This window comes from Jaculus jaculus, chromosome 22 (assembly GCF_020740685.1).
Source record: "Jaculus jaculus isolate mJacJac1 chromosome 22, mJacJac1.mat.Y.cur, whole genome shotgun sequence".
In the NCBI taxonomy this organism is placed as follows: domain Eukaryota; kingdom Metazoa; phylum Chordata; class Mammalia; order Rodentia; family Dipodidae; genus Jaculus; species Jaculus jaculus.
The window spans coordinates 2709860-2729540 of record NC_059123.1 but is presented as its reverse complement, the minus strand read 5'-3'; the positions used below and the strand labels follow the sequence as shown (position 1 = coordinate 2729540).

The 19681-nt window shown below is 48.9% G+C and overlaps 1 protein-coding gene across 10 annotated transcripts in view; it reads left to right on the top strand.

Moving 5' to 3' along the window:
• Positions 1 to 19681, top strand: part of Ppfibp1 (PPFIA binding protein 1) — a 167656-nt gene that overhangs the window by 140150 nt on the left and 7825 nt on the right. For 6 of the 10 annotated variants that reach the window (XM_045139564.1, XM_045139562.1, XM_045139569.1 and 3 more), the window contains 12 exons: positions 1815 to 1960; positions 6331 to 6443; positions 8075 to 8131; positions 9478 to 9538; positions 9899 to 9928; positions 11547 to 11718; positions 12693 to 12725; positions 14966 to 15116; positions 15344 to 15472; positions 18164 to 18314; positions 19357 to 19468; positions 19551 to 19639. In XM_045139564.1, the coding sequence (XP_044995499.1) occupies positions 1815 to 1960; positions 6331 to 6443; positions 8075 to 8131; positions 9478 to 9538; positions 9899 to 9928; positions 11547 to 11718; positions 12693 to 12725; positions 14966 to 15116; positions 15344 to 15472; positions 18164 to 18314; positions 19357 to 19468; positions 19551 to 19639 (1244 nt within the window). The remainder of the gene's footprint in view (positions 1 to 1814; positions 1961 to 6330; positions 6444 to 8074; positions 8132 to 9477; positions 9539 to 9898; positions 9929 to 11546; positions 11719 to 12692; positions 12726 to 14965; positions 15117 to 15343; positions 15473 to 18163; positions 18315 to 19356; positions 19469 to 19550; positions 19640 to 19681) is intronic. The other 4 variants (XM_045139572.1, XM_045139570.1, XM_045139565.1 and 1 more) reach the window with 1 other exon arrangement.

Below are 19681 nucleotides of genomic sequence, written 5' to 3'. Positions count from 1 at the left end.
CATCTTGAGTTTGATGCCAGCCTGGGCCACATTGTAAGACACTTAAGATCTTCAAGTACATATGTGACTCACCAATTAACATTGTTTAGAGATTAGAGGGCTGGAGAGATTGCTTAGCAATTAAGGTGCTTGCCTGCAAATCCTAAAGACCAGAGTTAATTTCCCAGTACCTGTGTAAAGCCAGATGCACCAAGTGGCACGTGCATCTGGAGTTTATTTGCAGTTGCTTAGAGGCCTTGGCGTGCCTATTCTCTCTCTTTCAATCCCCCCCTCTCTCCCCCCCCCAAAGCAAATAAATACATAAAGACTACAGTTTTACTATCATTCTGTCCACTTTTTAGAAAAGGACTGTCTTGTTCAGCAGTTAATCCTTTTACTCTCTACTGATGTCAGAAGTTTTCAACATTACTATTTTGATGGATATGTAGTTCTCTTCCTCTGCTAGACTATCCTTTCTGCCCTAAAATGGCATGAAAGGATCCTTTTGACAGATGAAATGTCATGTCCTTTTTTTTTCTTGACCTGTTTTTCAGTATATTTTCTAGAGCACAGCAGTGATGAAAATGAGGTTCTTGGGCTGGAGGGATGGCTTAACAGTGAAGGTGTTTGCCTGCAAAGGCAAAGGACCCTGGTTCAATTCCCCAGGACCCACATTAGCCAGATGCACAAGGGGGCGCACATGTCTGGAGTTCATATGCAGTGGCTGGAGGCCCTGACACACCCATTCTCCCTCCCTCCCTCCCTCTTTCTCTTTCTCTGTCTAAATAAATAAATACAGTATTTAGAAAATGAGGTTCTTGCATGGGAATTAGAATTAGGTTATTCTGCCAGCTATTCCTCAGCTTGTTCTTTGATTTTGTTTGTTTCTTTTTCTAAACTGTGTAAGTTCTTTTGTTTTTTTCGAGGCAGCGTCTCACTCTAGCCAGGCTGACCTGGAATTTACTATGTAGTCTCAGGGTGAACTCACAGAGATCCTCCTACCTCTGCCCCCCGAGTGCTGGGACTAAAAGTGTGCAGCACCACGCCCAGCTGTAAGTGCTTTTTTTTTTTTTAATTTTTATTTATTTGAGAGCGACAGACACAGAGAGAAAGACAGATAGAGGGAGAGAGAGAGAATGGGCGCACCAGGGCTTCCAGCCTCTGCAAACGAACTCCAGACACGTGCGCCCCCTTGTGCATCTGGCTAACGTGGGACCTGGGGAACCGAGCCTCGAACCGGGGTCCTTAGGCTTCACAGGCAAGCGCTTAAATCTCAGCCATCTCTCCAGCCCTGTAAGTGCTTTTTGAGATCGGGTCTCATGCAGCCTGGGCTGGCCTTGAACTTGAACGTGCCTTATAGCTAAGGATGACCTTGAACTCCTGATCTTCCCCCGACTGCTGGGACTGCAGGTGTGCAGCACCATGCTAAGCTAATCTAATATTTGTAAAACTTCAGAGTTTTAAAAGTAACGCACAGGTGTGTAGTTGGTGTAAGCCTACGGTCTGCCATCCTGCGTGGCAGTTACTGTGCAGCACTGGCCCCCTATGCCAGCCCCACTGCTGGGCTCCGGGGCCCGCGCCCAGCGTCACATGCTCGCAGGGCGAAGGTTCTACTTTCTGGGGCTCCCATGTCGCTGCCTTTCAGGTGATGCCAGGGAGAGTTGACTTTTTGGTTTCGGGGGAGAGTGTTGGTGCTTGGGCCCGGGGCCGAAGCTCAGTGGCGAGTAAAGAAGAGGAAAAAGTAGAATGTGGTGATCAGTCCAGCTGGGACCCTCCTCCCACAAGTACCGGAGGGAGGGACGAGGAGCTGCTCTTGACCCCTGCCGTTTTCCTAGGCAAGGACAGCGCGCATGAAGACCTGCACCGCTCCGGCTCCGCCTCCACTCTGCGGGACACACAGGGCTCTGGGGACCCGGACCGGCGTCCTCCCTGCGCTCCAGGAGCGGGCTCTCCCAGCCAGGACCCGCCCACGCCCGAAGAGGTGCTGACTTCGCTCCTGTCCTCTGGGGATGAGGCTGTCAGGCGCCGTCAGCATCACACACACGGGGCTTCTGTTGGGGCTGCGTTCGTTTGTGCTGGTGATTTCTGTGCCCTGCCACAGATGTGTGCTTTCCTCTCTGTTTAGTGAGTGCTTTGGACAAAGTCAGAACTGCTTATAAGACTCAGGAAAACAAGCCAGACGTGGCCACATCCGCTCGGTCTCAGGTGCTCAAAAAGATAAGACAGAGAAGCTCTTGAGTCCAGGAGTTAGCAAGACCCCAGTGTCAATTTTTTTTTTTCTTTTTTGGATTTTTCGCTCTAGCCCAGACTGTCCTGGAATTGACTATGGAGTCTCAGGGTGGCCTCGAACTCACGGTGATCCTCCTACCTCTGCCTCCCGAGTGCTGGGATTAAAGGTGTGTGCCACCATGCCCGGCTAAATTTTATTTCAGAAGCAAATATAAATCCTTTAGAGATAGAAGTCCTCTTAAACATGAGCTTATAATCTACTTGCTAAGGAATAAGTATGGTAATAAAGTAGGAATAAAGTGAAGTAATATAAGTAAATTCATTTTCATCACTTCTGATGAGTCTGAAAGATGATTGAATAAAATTTCCCTCTATCATATTTAATTTTTAATTATAAAAATATTTATTTTCATTTTCATTTATTTGAGAGAGAGAGAGAGGCAGAGAGAGAGAGAATAGGCACCCCAGGATCTCCAGTCACTGCAAACAAATTCCAGGCCGCATGTACCACCTCGTGTATCTGGCTTACGTGGGTCCTGGGCAATCAAACCTGGGTCCTTTGGCTGTGAAGGCAAGTGCTAAGCCGTTCCAGCCCTCCCTCTATTTCATTTAAATTTGGAGAAAAGCAGCCGGGGGCAGTACATGCTGCACTCCTCCATATTGGCGTGTATTGGGCCGAAGCTCTGCAGCGCGAACGGCCAGGCTCTGCGGGAAAGCTGCTCCCTCCACTGTGCCGGTCCCGAGGCTGCCTGTCAGCTGGGACCTCAGCTGCGCCCTGGCCAGACCTGCAGCTGCTTGGCTCCCTCACAGGCCAGTGTTGAGCATCCAGATTTCTATTACCTGTTATGAGTGATGTCCGAGTCACATGATGTCTCTTCTGCTGTGGCCACAGGCCAGCCTGACTCAGGAAGAGGGGACACAGAGCCTGTCTCTTGACATGGCATCCCATCGTAAGAGAGCGCCCTGGATGAGATACGGTGGCATAGTCACTTTTGGGAAACACAGTGCCTTTTCACCCCTGGCTAACTAGTTGATGTCCTCTCCCATATACAGTAGAGCTTTCTCCTCTTCAGAGATCCCACGGTGCCATCTTGGTGAGGCATGGGCCTTCCAAGGGCTGGTCGCCCACGCGGGTCAGGATCAGAAGAGGCCCTCCGGGCCACGGCCTGGGCGCGTCACTCCATCCACCATGCAGCGCGTGCATTGCCGGGCCAGGCATAGTGTAACGCCCTGATGGTGCTCACACTGAAAAGGAGGGGGCAGTGAAGGCCCAGACGTCCTACCCCACAGCTGTTTCAGAGCCTAGCTAGGCACATGTTGCCAGTTTTGCAGTGGAGCCTGGCTCTTAGCTCTGTTCTTCTGTCCAGGTCGTCTTTCATGTCCCCCTAGGTATTTTCAGGTGGGAAGTTTTCTCAGCTTTGCAAGGTGCCAGGAGGTTCAGAGTCACCCTTTATCTTCTGCTGTCTTTGTTCTTTAGAGTCCTGTTTGGTATTAAAGTCTTTGGCGTGGAATTTTGTAAGAACCCCTCTACACTGCCCCCCTTAGGTGAGCACGTCCACACCTCCCTTGGTGGTCAGCCTTTGTCTAGAGGCCTGGGTCTCTCTGCAAGGCTGCCATGGGACAGTCTACACGTCCTCTGCACTTCCTGCAGCCCCAGCTGAGCTCCACCTCTGCCCTGAAGCCAGGTCTTCACTGTAAATTGCTCACTGTCTGGAGAGACAAGGAATAGGAAATGCCATTAGTCAGCTAAACACTCAACTCCCTTCTATTTAACAGTTCCGTTATGGAGAAGAAACAAAAGGGAATCCGTCTTTTTCATATCTGTTGATGATAATTCCATAAAGAGAAAGTAAAATTTGTTGACTACTCTATTTTTTTTCCAATTTTTTTTTTTCCTTTTTGCAGTTCTGCTGAGTGAACCCAGGGTCTCATGCATAATTAGGCAAGTGTTTTACATTGAGCTGTACCTCTAGCCTTGAGAAATAAAAAATGAGTGAAAATGAACTCAAGGAGAAAAAGCATGTTGGAGAGAATAGAAATAAACCTTAATCAAGGCCTTAGTTCTGGGATGATGAATGTTAGAGAGGGATCCCTTACTTGTTAAATACATGCTCACACAGAAAGGAAAAGTAACTTGTTTTGAGACAAAGTGTCACTTTTTGGTCCAGCTGGCTGGAACTAGCAATCCTCCTGCCTCAGCTTCCAACTGAGTGTTGTGTACTAGTCCATGTGGGTTACTAGTCCATGGAGAACGTGCCCAGACAGCCTTTTCCCACATGGCTCCCAGTTTAATGATAGGTTTTTAGTTTGTCATAAATGATTGTGCAAAATTGAAGAAAAATGGTTTGAGGAGAATTGAGGGAGCTTACCACATTTTAAAAAAGAAACACCAAGAAGAAAATTGAAGTTGGAACTCAAGCTTTAAAGTTTGAGAAAGAACTTAAAAATAATAATAATTTAAGAAACACAGGCCAGTGTGTTAGTGTATTGCCCCCCTTGATTAGGAAGCGAAGGTAGTACTCAGACTTCAGGAAACAGGGCTAGGAGCTCAGAAAACTGCCCGAGATGAGCTGTGAAGATTCACACTGACGAACCCCTCTATGCTCCCCTCCTTAGGTGAGCACGTCCACACCTCCCTTGGTGGTCAGCCTTTGTCTAGAGGCCTGGGTCTCTGCAAGAGAAACACATCTGCATTACCATACCACGTACCATCGTACAACTGCTGGTAGCGCCTTTGCTTCTCAGCCAGCTTTGCTAGTCAGGCACATTTTCCCCTAGGTGCTCATGCACAGGCTGGGTCCCAGGCTGCTTGGAGCTCAGAGGCAGGCTTGTGTCCATTCACTTCAGCTGTAGTGTAGGATCTGAAAGAGCGACAGAGGAACAAGTGAGGAACAAGGAGGGCTGGGCGTGCTCCCTGGTAATGCGCTCAGTGAGCATGTGCCAGGTCCTGGGTGGTCAGTAAAGAGTCCACTCAGTGACTGGCTCGCAGTTTCCTCAGGGTATCTGCATCGTTTTCTTACTAGAATTTAAGTGTTTGTGTATGAGTGTGTTTTGGGGTTTTTGTTTTGTTTTGTTTTTCGAAGTAGGGTCTCACTGTAGTCCAGGCTGTCCTGGAATTCACTCTGTAGTCTCAGGGTGCCCTCGAACTCCTGGTGATCCTCCCACCTCTGCCTTCCGAGTGCTGGGATTAAAGGTGCGTGCCACCACACCCAGCTTTGTGTATGAATTCTTGATGCAAATCTCTATGTAACTGCTCTCCAGTTGTCATAATGACTGCAAACCGCAGGATTAGTTCTTTCAGACACCAGTCTGAGAACACAGAGTAGAAACGGGGTTTTGCGTTTTGTATGTTGCCATGATATTGTTACTTTGCGGAGAGTTTGAAGTGGTAGCTACAAAGTAGCTTCTAGTTTTAGTTACATTTTCCCTCAGTTATGTTAATTGAACCTAGCTTGCCACACACAAAATAATAATTAAAATGAACTAACTTGGGCAACATTATATATAATCCTGGTGGAATTGAAGTGAAATTTGTGCTTTGTTTACAAAGTACCATGCCAAAATCTCATGTACACTGTTGCAACTTCCCAATGTGTGGACATCACCTTCTCATTACACGGGAGACTGTAGATGGATGTCACTGTTTCCTTTACACAGGACACGATAGGTGGACATCACCTTCTCATTACACGGGAGACTGTAGGTGGGCATCACCGTCTCTTTACACGGGAGACCGCAGGTGGACATTCTCACTCTCGCTTTACCGAGGAGACGGGCAGCGTAGTTCAGGAACTTGTCCTACGTCACGTTAGTCAGCCAGCATTCCCTAGAGCTTTTTATGGAGTCAGCATTTACTATTTCCTTGCTTAATGGTGCTCAGAATTTACAATATTCAATGCCTTGCTCAGAATCAAATTTAAAGAATACCTTTCTCCCGTTACTAATTTTATGTAGAAATTTTATTTTGAAATAATTGCATGAACAGCTGGAGTTGTAAAGCCAGGTCGTGAGAGTCGATTTATAGACAGTTATCTCATTTACATGTTACTATTTTGGCATGAGTTCGCTTGTTCCGTGGATGAGGTCTCCGTGATGGTTTCACTTGTCATTGTCCCCTTTCAGCTTCGCAGCAGCGTCGTGCAGGCGTCCACCCCCGCATCACCGGCGTGTGCGCGGGCGGAGACTTTGGAAGAATCCCTGCTGCAGCTGGCGGCGGAGGCGGCCCCCGAGGAGAAGTACGTCTTCATGCTCTGCCAGTGCCGCGTAAAGTCTGACAAGAAGGGCGCTTTGCCTTTACTGACAGGCGCCGCTTTATTTTAATTTATTTTATTTTTGGTGGTTGTCATTGTGTTTTAAAGACAAGAAAGAAGTGTGAAGCAGGAAATGTGAGGAGATGAGGCCATAGGTTAGAGGAGGCTGGTAAGGAGCTTTGCTTTTACTTCCTACGTCATGGGTCAGGGAGTGCTTAGCGGGACGGAGCAGCCCTGTGTCAGGAGCTCGTTTGGACAATGAGTGAAGGAAAGAAGGGAGACAGCGATCTCCCTGCAGGCAAACAGAAATTTTGCCTGCAAGTTCCCGGTATAATTGCCCAAGCTTACATTTAGGCCAAATGACATATTAAAAAATCAGAGAAAGCTTTTTTTGTACATGTTCTTTTGTTTCTTAGACTATGTACAGAGACTCCCTGTCCTGATGTTTGTTTAGTGAACTTGTGACTTTACAGTGGCACCGTTTTTCCTTTTCAGTATTTTCAGAGCACGTGATAATTACAAGGTGTTCACATGCCATTATAAAATAAGCTTTGTAGTTCTCAACAAAAAGCCAAATACCCAGGCACGTTGGTGCACGCCTTCAGTTCCAGGCCAGCCTGGAACTACGGAATGAGTGCCAGGTCAGCCGGGGCTAGAGTGAGACCCGACCTTAAATCAAGACAGAAACAAAAGTTAAATCATGGCTGGAGAGATGGCTCCGCAGTTACAGGCGCTTGTCTGCAAAGCCTGGCAGCCCGGGTTCCATTCCGCAAAGCCACGTGAAGCCACGTGCACAAAGTGGCGCGCGTGTCTGCAGTCCATTTGCAGTGGCAGTCCGCCCTGGTGCGCCCATACTCCCTCTCTGTCTGCCTCTGCCCCTGCCCATGTCTTTCTCTCAGAAATAAATAAATAATTTTTCTTTTAGGTAGTTAAATAATGAGTTTTGTGTTAGAAGACTTTTGCCCAACTGTAGGGTCGTGGGGTATTCTAAGTGCGTTTGAGGTAGGACAGGCCCAGCTGTAGCTTTAGTGGATGATATTAAAGGCATTTTGGCCTAATGGTGTTTTGAATGTTCTGTGGACTCATTGGGACTTACCACCATTATTAGGTAAGGATCACCTGATGGTCCTTTTTTTATTTTTATTTTATTTATTTATTTATTTGAGAGCGACAGACACAGAGAGAAAGACAGATAGAGGGAGAGAGAGAGAATGGGTGTGCCAGGGCTTCCAGCCTCTGCAAACGAACTCCAGACGCGTGCGCCCCCTTGTGCATCTGGCTAACGTGGGACCTGGGGAACCGAGCCTCGAACCGGGGTCCTTAGGCTTCACAGGCAAGCGCTTAACCGCTAAGCCATCTCTCCAGCCCCCTTCTTTATTTTTATATTTATTTATTTATTTGACAGAGAAAGAGGGAGAAAGAGAATGGGCGCGCCAGGTCCTCCAGCCAATGTAAACGATCTCCAGACACATGCGCCCCCTTGTGCATCTGGCTAATGTGGGTCCTGGGGAATCTACCAGTGTCCTTTGGCTTTGCAGGCAAATGTCTTAACCTCTAAGCCCCACCTGATGGCCTTTTATTCATGACACTAATAAATGCCTGATTTCACATTTTAGAGATGGAAAAGGAGCCCTGGGTGCCGCTGTTGAAACTCGCCCGTGTGATAGTCTCTTGTAAGTTGTATCTTATTGAGGGTGAAGAGAATGCTGGAGGCTTGAAAAAGCAGAGGGTCTGTTATGATGACAACCAGGGCCATGTGGGATTGTCTGAAGCTGTCACACTCAAGAATAAACGAATGCGTCTGTGAAGATGCGTGGGTGCGCATGGTTTTCAGTTGACAGGCAAATACTCATCTGCTTCAGCTTATCCAGGGTGTTTGCAGAGCTTGAATCTTCCCTCATCAGTTTTCGTGTGAAGTCTCATGTTTTTAGTTCTTTTTTAGTGCTAATTTATATATGAGATCCCAACAGAAAAGAATCCCAGAGAATGATATGGTGGCTGGAAAGCTGAGATGAGCTTTTCCAGTTTAATAAACTGACCTAGTATGAATTGCTTATCCAAGTTGAAGTCTGGATTAGATTAGGGAAGCTCACCAGGGAAGTCTGTTTTCAGAGCAGAGCTCACAGAGCTCAAGGAGACTGTCTGTCCTTTCACCCATCTTACAATGCATGTACATGAGAATGCAGGGGAAATTCCTTCTACAGGTTTGTATAGGAAAACATGTTACTTTTGCACTCTCTTTTCCCTGCTCAGCGGTGCTGGCTGGGGGTCAGGCCCGGGCCGCCTTGCCTGCCAAGCGCAGTGTAGCACTGACGCCCTCTCCTCCGGCCATAGAGTTAGCCCTGCCCCCAGTGGGCCAGCGCAGCTCTCTCCACCTGTGGCAGACGAGGCCCGGGGCATTTGGAGTCTCCCTCAACTTCCCAGGGTAGAAAGGAGTTACGGGCAGCAACAGGGATTCTGTGTCACACTTTTCTGGTGGTTTTGATTTTTTGAGACAGGATCTGGCTCTGTGGCCCAAGCTGACACTGATCTTGTGCCTCAGTCCTCTGGGTTTAGAGGTGTGAGCCACCCCACCCAGCCTGGGGTGCTTTGGGAAGAGATATAGGATGGACGGCTTTGTGAGGCTCACTATTCCTCTGTGGACAGAAAAGAGAGGAATCAGATACAGGCAGCGGTACATGAGTATCTAAGAATGCGCATGCGTCACCAGTCCATGGAAAACACTGGCTGAGTCTCAAACTCTGACGTTGCCAGGGCAGTCCTAAGTGTTTTTCCAGGTCCTATGGCATGCGCGGGACACTTAGTGCTATTGGCAGGACAGCTAACCACCCTGCCTTTAAAAGAACTGAGCATTGTAATTTAGTTAAGCACATAAGTGGCTGCCCAAATCCAGGTTTTCTTCTATTACCAGGCTTCAACCCACACACAGTGTTAGTTTCTTTTGCAGACGGACTACTTGGAAACAGAGGCACCAGAGCCACTCACTAGTAATTCTGATTATCGTTGTTGCTGTTTTTAGACCTTCAAGTCTGCAGAAATCAAGCAGCCTTGGCAACCTGAAGAAAGACACACCAGACGGGGTAAGTTCTGTGGTTTTTATCCCGTCACCCTGAGGAGAAGATGCTGGGGGTGGGCCTTCGTCTCGTCCCATTTTGAAAATGGGACGGGCACATTTTAAGAAGAGCCTGTGGTTTCTCTGTTGGAAATTATTAGCTGCCATGGTATGGTTAATGACAAATGCTGGGTATGAATTTAAAGGATTGAAAGTAATACATAAAACCAAAAATGGAGACATTAATAAACACAGTAGGGGATAAACAAGGCTAAGACTTCGTAGCTTAGAGGTGAGTAACCTTTTCCTATTTATGGAATTGTATGTGACAAATTCTGAATCTACAAAGGATTTATGTAATGGCCTCCAATATTACTGTTTTGAACAGGAAAAGGAGCCTGCTCAGAAGTCTTCAGAGGTAATTTTTATATCCAAATTAAAGTATAAAAATGCTGTAATGTCTGTGACCTGTAAGTTGCTTAAATGTTGCCAGGAGATCAACACTGTCAGAACCTCCAAAGCATTGTGCTGAATGCAAAAAGACACGAAGTCACATGCATGTGAGTCCTTCTCAGTGAGATCACAGCATGGCTAAGTCACAGAGACACGAAGTCCCATGCACATGAGTCCTTCTCAGTGAGATCACAGCGTGGCTAAGTCACAGACACACAAAGTCCCATGCACGTGAGTCCTTCCCAGTGAGATCACAGCGTGGCTAAGTCACAGAGACACGAAGTCCCATGCACGTGAGTCCTTCCCAGTGAGATCACAGCGTGGCTAAGTCACAGAGACACGAAGTCCCGTGCATGTGAGTCCTTCTCAGTGAGATCACAGCGTGGCTAAGTCACAGAGACACGAAGTCCCATGCACATGAGTCCTTCCCAGTGAGATCACAGCGTGGCTAAGTCAGAGACATGAAGTCACGTGCACGTGAGTCCTTCCCAGTGAGATCACAGCGTGGCTAAGTCACAGAGACACGAAGTCGCGTGCACGTGAGTCCTTCTCAGTGAGATCACAGCGTGGCTAAGTCACAGAGACACAAAGTCCCGTGCATGTGAGTCCTTCTCAGTGAGATCACAGCGTGGCTAAGTCACAGAGACACGAAGTCCCATGCATGTGAGTCCTTCTCAGTGAGATCACAGCGTGGCTAAGTCACAGAGACATGAAGTCACGTGCATGTGAGTCCTTCTCAGTGAGATCACAGCGTGGCTAAGTCAGAGACATGAAGTCACGTGCATGTGAGTCCTTCTCAGTGAGATCACAGCGTGGCTAAGTCACAGAGACACGAAGTCCCATGCATGTGAGTCCTTCTCAGTGAGATCACAGCGTGGCTAAGTCACAGAGACACGAAGTCCTGTGCATGTGAGTCTTTTTCAGTGAGATCACAGCGTGGCTAAGTCACAGAGACATGAAGTCACGTGCACGTGAGTCCTTCTCAGTGAGATCACAGCGTGGCTAAGTCACAGAGACACGAAGTCACGTGCATGTGAGTCCTTCTCAGTGAGATCACAGCATGGCTAAGTCACAGAGACACGAAGTCATGTGCATGTGAGTCTTTTTCAGTGAGATCACAGCGTGGCTAAGTCACAGAGACACAAAGTCACGTGCATGTGAGTCCTTCTCAGTGAGATCACAGCATGGCTAAGTCACAGAGACACGAAGTCACGTGCACGTGAGTCCTTTTCAGTGAGATCACAGCGTGGCTAAGTCACAGAGACACAAAGTCACGTGCACGTGAGTCCTTCCCAGTGAGATCACAGCGTGGCTAAGTCACAGAGACACGAAGTCCCGTGCACGTGAGTCCTTCTCAGTGAGATCACAGCGTGGCTAAGTCACAGAGACACGAAGTCACGTGCATGTGAGTCCTTTTCAGTGAGATCACAGCGTGGCTATGAGACACAAAGTCACATACATGTGAGTCCTTCTCAGATCTTTAGGTACATAACATGTCACGTGACATGATGTTCTGTGTTGTGCCTGTTCTGTCCTAACGGCTGTGTTCACTAACGCCCAGCTTCATGTCTCCCCACGCTCAGGGTGAGTTTCCAGCAGATAGCCACTCCTCTGGGAGCCTCCCACCCAGAGCTCCAAGGCAGGAAGTCTCCGTGGATGACAACCCCTTTGGCACTCGAAAAGCCAGATCTTCATTTGGCCGGGGCTTCTTTAAAATCAAAAGCAACAAGAGGACAGCGAGCGCCCCCAACCTGGGTATGTGTGACAGAGATCCCTGGGCCTTGGCCTTCCAGACAAAGAAAAAGGTCTCCCTTCTCCCATCTCTAACTCATCTGTACATACTACATTGGTTTCACTTTTTTGTTTGGTTGGTTGGTTGGTTGGTTGGTTTTGGTTTTTTTTTATTTTTTTTATTTTTTGAGGTAGGGTGTCACTCTGGTCCAGGCTGACCTGGAATTCACTATGTAGTCTCACGGTGGCCTCGAACTTATGGCAGTCCTATTACCTCTGCCTCCCAAGCACTAGGATTAAAGGCATGCACCACCACACCAGGCATTAATTCTTTTTTTTTTTTTTTATTTGAGAGGGAGAGAGAGAGAGAATGGGCACACCAGGGCCTCCAGCCACTACACATGAACTCCAGATGCATGTTCCATCTTGGGCATCTTGCTTACGTGGGTCCTGGGGAATCCACCTGTGGTCCTTGGCTTTACAGGCAAGCACCATAACAGCTAAGCCAACTCTCCAGTCCCCTTATTGAGGCAAGGACTTACTGTGTAGCTGTATCTGGCTGTTGACTGACTGTGTAGCCCAGGCTGGCCTGAAAACATGTGGCCTAAGCCTCCCAAGTGCTGACGTTGCCCACTTCACTTTCTTCATGAAAGTGAATGCCTTGGCAGGTGTGTGATGGGGTGTTAGCGGAAAATGCCACTGTGGATGCGCTAAAGCGGTTGAAGATAAGTCAGCTGTCCCACTCTGTCCTGTGGTAGCACAGCAAGACCCTAACCCTGCGACGCTCTGAGGTGTCATTTTAGACAGCCTCCCTTCTACTTTGGTGGGACACGACCCCTGGATGACCACAGCGTGGTGTGGGCAGCCTCGGTGCCCTGCACACTGTCCTTCCTCTGGGGTGTGTGCATGGAGGAGTCGGGTCTGTGTTTCCTGTTGTAACCCTATGTTCTCTCCCCTGGGCTGCATGTGATTGTGTGCGTTGTTGGGAACCTCTGAAGACCGTAAACGAAGTGCCAGTGCACCCACCTTAGGTACCGTACCTGTGCATGCCAGCCTGTGCCAGCACTGGCCTCCTCTGATCCCGCCTGTGGCCTCTTTCATCTCGACAGCAAGCTAGCGGCCATCAGAAAACAGCTCTTCCCTCAAGTGTCCCCTCATCTTTGCTAAAGCCAAGCCTGCATTTCCCTGCTTCTCAAACTCACGTCCCTGCACCTTGTGGGCAGCCCCAAGAGACCCTCAGCGGGCCCGGCTGGACCGCGTCAGTGTCGTACAGCTCCGCTCCTCCGCCGTGTGCCCATCCCTGCCCTCACCTGCGACCCTCGACCCTTCTGCATTGTTTGTTTTCCCACCCCATCCCCATCCCCTGCCAAAGAAATGTTTGTAGCCAGGAACGAGGTGACAGTTTCATTCTCAACTGCTCTCAGGGGAACATTCTTGTGACATTTTATCGTGTTAAGATGGAGATAATATTTAGTGATGACACTAAATATGACATGATGTCTGAGGAAGTGTCCCGAGTAAGTTTAAGAGATAGGAAGTTCTGATTTTTCTCTCTGTGGCAAATATACAGTAGGAGAAAAAGAAACTCAAAAAAAGCAACAAGGAAGCCGGGCGTAGTGGCACACGCCTTTAATCCCAGCCCTAAGGGAGGCAGAGGTAGGAGGATCGCCATGAGTTTGAGGCCACCCTGAGGACTACATAGTGAATTCCAGGTCAACCTGAGCTAGAGTGAGACCTTACCTTGGAAAACTTAAAAAAAAAAAAAAAGCAGAAAGCAACAAGGGAGGGTTAGCTGGAAACACTTCCAGGTAAGGATGCTAGGACCCACCTTGACGGCGGGGTGGGAACAGAGAGACCCCGTGGGGTTTCCTGAGGCTCTGTCACCTTGCACAGGGATCTGCTTGTCATTGCACGTGTCCCAGCAGTGATGTATATTGCCGTCTCTGTAGCCTTAGGTGTTCAGAGTGGGTACCAGGTGGATGAGGTAAACTGATCTGTACAGCGGCTGTTTTCAGATGGCCGTCCGCGCCTCTCTCCAGCGGTAGCTGCTGCTTTCTGTCACCACAGCCCTGCTTTGTAGAAAACTCAATTCCTGCAACTGTGTACCTGCTGAAATGCTTTCCTAGCATACATGAACAAGGTTTAGTTTCCTTCATCAAGTGCAGAGGATCACGCTGAGAACAATAGCCCTGTAATTTCTATTAGGGGACACTGACACCATCCCTGCTTGAAGATCTGCCAGCGGCACATGTGGGTGTCACTATCTTAAGGCAAAATCAGTGCAGACTGATTTTATATCTGAAGATCCACGTAGGTCTTACCCATTTCTAGTTCACTAGTCTCTCGGTGTCTGATACTCATTAGGCTGGGATCTTTGCTTTTTTTTTTTTTTTTTTTGAGACAATATCTTGCCATACAGCATCCTCTGGCCTTGAACTTGAGACCCTCCTGCCTGAATGCTAAGAATGTGGGTGCTGCCACCAGACCTGGCAATTGTTTTCTTAAAGTTGCTAGTGCTTGGTAGCCGATGTGATCGAAATGCCAAAGGAGTAGGGTTAAGAAGAAAATGACATTGAATTTGAAGTGGAACGTATCAGCTAATAATAATTCAGTATCAAATAAAACTTGAGAGAAGAATCTGAGGGAAATTGGGTGGCTTTGAGGAGCCCAAGATACCCTTGGCTCATCGCTTTGCAGCTCCACACGGACGCCTGGCTGAGAGGCCTGGGCGCCGCTCGCTGCTTGATGAGGAGCCTTGGCTCACGCTCCGCGCGGAGGGCTGCGCTCACCAGGAGGGCCTGAAGGGGGACTTGGAGAAGAATCCTGAAGTGGGTGTGGAAGGGAGAATATGGGTGCCATCCCCACGGGGGAGTTCACAGATGACGGATCTGGGGGCATCGAATGAAGGGACTGCGTGGCTTCAAAGGGTGTGGGAGGAGGGGACCTCAGCAAGCGTCCGCGCAAGATGACATCGTGACTTCACAGCACTAGTGGGGAGAGAATGGCAGTCCTGTCCCTGGACTCCCGTCCTGACAGCAGCTGCAGGCGGGCGCCACCACCTCCGGCCCGCCACGCTTAATCTCAGAGGGCGACGCCTGGAAGTGGATTAAGTCTCGAGTCAAGAGTGGCTCTGGGGAGCGCACGTTTGCACGCATTTTTCACACTTTCAGATGCTCTTAACTCACTGCTTGTAGGGAACAACAGAGCACTTCTAACGTGACGGTTAGTGCGCAGCTGTGCTCACCCGGTCTTCACTCTGTCCCCCGAGCAGCCGAGACGGAAAAGGAGCCAGCGGAGCACCTGGATCTGGCTGGTCTGTCTCCTCGGTCAAAAGACTCACTGGGGCCCGCTCCCTTCCAGACATCCCCGCCATCCCCAGACTCCCGGAAGAAATCCAGGGGCATCCTGAGGCTCTTTGGAAAGTGAGTGAAGCCAGCACAGGACCATGGCGGGAGGCGTGGCTGAAAGCTCGTGGCCTGCAAGGCTGTGCTCTTGTTTTGGGAAGGAAGATTGGGTGATGATTCGTTAGTTCCTTGGGCCTCAGCTAATGACATGCAGAGAGCAGCAGCTCAATGTACACTCTGAAGAAGTTCTAGTGACCTGTAAAGGCAGAGGCCTAATACACGGTCTTTGTATGTTGTGCCTTCAGACTCAGGAGAAGTCAGTCAACCACATTCAACCCGGAAGACATGTCTGAGCCTGAATTCAAAAGAGGAGGGACGAGAGCGACCGCAGGGCCCCGACTGGGTTGGTCTCGTGATTTGGGACAATCCAACAGGTAAGAGCCGCGAGGGAACGGACTTTGGCAGCCCTGCCCGAGCTCCAGGGCGCTCAACACCTGCACTGCTCAGTGTCAGAGTCATGTGTCCCCTGCCATGCCTAGGGGCAGTGTCTGCTGTCTTGAAGCGCGGTGTAATGTGTGGGTGTGGTGACAGCTGTACAGAAAGTGCGGGCTAGCTGGGCTCAGCGAGGCATCAGTGACCTTGCTGTGCACTGACCTTGCCTGGCACTCCTGAGCGCAGCCTTGGGAAGGTGACTGCAGAGGGGTCAGGAGTAGCTCAGGGCTGGGGACAGGACTGAGTGGCAGAGGGGGGGGAGAATGAAGACCAGCTTCTAAAACCAAACATCTTGGGTTTGACCTCTGACCTTACCACTTCCAGCCGTCCAGGTGGCCTTGAGCCATGACTCCGTTTTCTCATCATCACAGTTGTAATTGGCACCATTGAGTCAATGTGTGCTAAACGCCTTGCAGATAATAACTGTTCAGCAAACATTAGCAGCTGCTGGAGTCTTTAAAGTACTTAAAGGTAAATTCTGAGACTTACCAAGTCTGCAGGTTGTTCATATAAAACAGTAAATGCCTCCTGAACCACATGGAGGGAGGACTGTACTGTTTTACTTGGGAAGCCCCTAAGGTTCTCTCCTGCCTTATCAGTAGGCAGCTGGTTTGGAACTGTGTACCTCACCTTCCAGCACGAAAGGGTGGGTTGGCAAACATCAATACAAGGCGTTGGCATGAAGCCTTTTCCAAGAGTAACCCCGGGCGCTCCTACACAGGCGGAGCCCTGGTCACAGCCTCACGGGGAGGAAGCTTGCTGCGGCTCTCCTCACGTACGCGGCGGTCTCATTGGCCATATGTTCTCTTTGAGCATGGGAAAATTTTTCCTTGTGTCACTACAAAACAGATTTTTAAGTCATACGCATTTCTTTTTTAAAAAAATATCTATCCATTTATTTGAGAGGGGGCAAATAGAGACAATGGGCGCTCCAGGGCCTCCCGCTACTGCAGACAACCTCCAGACGCATGCGCCACCTTGTGCGTCTGGCTTTACAAGATCCTGGGGAATTGAACCTTGGTCCTTAGGCTTCGCAGGCAAGTGTGTTAGCCACTAAGCCATCCCTCTAGTCCAGTACATTCCCTTTTACAAACTGGAAAACTGTTTAAGGAACAGAACACAGATGAGGCCTGCGAGATGGCTCAGTCAGCGAAGCACTTGTCGTGCAGGCATGAAGACCTGAGCGTGGATCCCGGAATCCCACACATAAGCCGGGTGTGGTGGCGCACACCTTTGATCCCAGCACTTGGGAGGTGGAGGTAGGAGGATCGCTGAGTTCAAGGCCACACTGAGACTGCATAGTTAATTCCAAGTCAGCCTGGATTAGACTGAGACTCTACCTTGAAAAACCAAAAAACAAAAAAGCCAAGCGTAGCAGCCTGTGTCTGTAACCCCAGTGCTGTTGAGGGGAGACAGGAGGATCCCCGGGGGTCGCTGGCTAGCTGTTCTAGCCCAGTCAGTGAGCTCCAGGTTTAGTGAGATACCCAGTCTCAAAAAATAAGGTGGGAGCCAGGCGTGGTGGTGCACGCCTTTAATCCCAGCACTCGGGAGGCAGAGGTAGGATCGCCGTGAGTTCAAGGCCACTCTGAGACTACAGAGTTAATTCCAGGTCAGCCTGGATCACAGTGAGACCCTACCTCGAAAAACCAAAAAAATAAATAAATAAGGTGGGGATCTGGAGAGATGGCTCAGCAGTTAAAGGCACTTGCTTGCAAAGCCTGATGGCCTGGGTTCAGATCCCCAGTACCCATGTAAAACCACATGCACAAGGTGGTACATGTGTCTGGCATTCATGTGCAGTGGCAGAAGGCCCTGGTACACCATGCTCTCCCCCCCTCCCGGTCTATTCTTGTAAATAAATAATAAATAACTTTTTAAAATGAGATGGAGAGTGATTGAGGGAGACACACACACCTGCACAACTACGGGCCTACAACTTGCCAACACGCATGTGCCAAAAATCGTAAAACAGAAAGTTTGTTTTGATTTTTACTTCTTACACTCTGTGAGAGTATATTGTCCTCTTGATGTTTTATTTAGTTATTTGAGAGAGAGAGAAAATGGGCACACCAGGGCCTCCAGCTGCTGCAAATGAACTCCAGACACATGAGCCCCCTTGTGCACCTGGCTTACGAGGGATCTAGGGAGTTGAACCTGGGCCCTTTGGTTTTGCAGGCATGTGCCTTAACTGCTAAGCCATCTCTCAGCCCTCCTCCTCTTTTTGAGTCCCAGCTGGAGAAACCATAGTTCTGCCAAAGGTAACTCCAGTTAGGCTTGAGTCTCCTTCGATCTGATGGCGGCTTTCTGTTTGGAAGTCCAGTCTTCAGACGGCCTTGCTTGATTTGGGCTCAGGACCATGGTGGCTCAGCATGGGCGTCTTTCTGTGGAATATGTTCTTGCTCGCTCACAGTGGTTCTTTCACAGCTCTGTTTGAAGTAGAGGTGAGGATCTTAGGAGCTAACACTGAGCTCCAGTGTGACTTCTTCAAAAAGCACTTGAGTTAAGCTTTTTGTGGCCAAATGTGCATCGCCATGGGGTGTCCCTGTCAATTGAATGTTCAGGTGTTCAGAATGGATGCCCGGCCACAGGATTTGACTTAGGATTATGTCTCATGCAGTGTCCTTTCCCTGCAGTAACCTGGATATGCCGTTCGCCAAGTGGACCAAGGAGCAAGTTTGCAGCTGGCTCGCCGAGCAAGGCTTGGGGTCCTACCTGAATTCTGGCAAGCACTGGATTGCATCTGGCCAGACACTCTTGCAGGCTTCCCAACAAGATCTAGAGAAGGTAAAATACTGAGAGACGGCGAGAGTTCGCGGCCGGGTACTGTTCAGGGTAGAGTGCTGGTCTAGCATGCATGCATGAATGTGTCAGGCCCTACACGTTCAATCCCCAGCACAGCAAAAAGGGAGAGGATGAATGAAAGACCGAGAGAATAGGAATGTAGGATGATTTCACATTCCAAACGAGAAGAGGAGGGGAACCACGTTAATACTCTCTTGAAAAGCTTGGGGAGTTTCAGTGCCTTCATGCCTGTCTTCTCTCATGACCTTAAAAGGAAGGGCCTTCTATTGTTTGTTGTCCTGGGGCTCAGTATGTATTGTCAGGCTGGCCTGAAATTCACAGCGATCTTCCTACCTTTGCCTCCCAAGTACTGGGAGTAAAGGTGTGCACCACAGTGCCTAGCTGATTTTTTAAATATATTTGTAAATATTTTACTTATTTGAGAGAGATAAAGAGGCAGAGAGAGAAAGAGAATGGGTGTGCCAGCACCTCCTGCCACTATAAACGAACTCCAGATACATGCGCCCCCTTGTGCACCTGGCTTACGTGGGTCCTGGAGAGTTGAACCAGGATCCTTTGGCTTTGCAGGCAAATGCCTTAACCACTAAACCACCTCTCCAACCCTTTTTAATATTTTTAATGAAACAGGTAAGCTATACGTTTTGGCTTTATAATTAATATAGCTATAACAATAAACCTTAAGCTCCTGTCTCTCAAAATTGTTTTCTTGCTCTAGTATGATTAAGACTTTTAAGTCCAGTCGTAGGCTACCCCTATGTACATTTTATTTAAATAAGTGGAAAATACAGCCTTATCAATTAACTTATCTTTTCAATGTAATAGATATACTTTTTTTCACAGAAGAAAAGGCACCTTATATTTTATTATTATTGACACAAAGTAAGTAGTAATTGGCTTATTAGTTTGAGGGGCAATTGTAATTTAATGCGGCATCGGGTCGTTCAGGCTAGCTTCATTGGGAGGAACATGCACCCTCGCCTGCGTAGGAAGGGCCCTCAGTCAGCCTTTCTGCTTTCTTTCTCAGGAACTCGGGATCAAGCATGCGCTGCATCGAAAGAAACTCCAGCTGGCGCTGCAGGCCCTGGGCTCTGAAGAAGAAACCAACCATGGGAAGCTGGATTTCAACTGGGTCACTAGTAAGAGGCGTTTGCTTGCAAGTACGGAACACTGCTGTGTTTCCTGCCTCATGCCTGGTAGTGACCCCGCTTCTCCCTTTAGGGTGGCTGGACGATATTGGGCTGCCCCAGTACAAGACCCAGTTTGATGAGGGGCGGGTAGACGGACGGATGCTACACTACATGACCGTGGTAAGTGGCTCTCGGCTAGGCTCTTTCCTGGGAAGTTGGTGC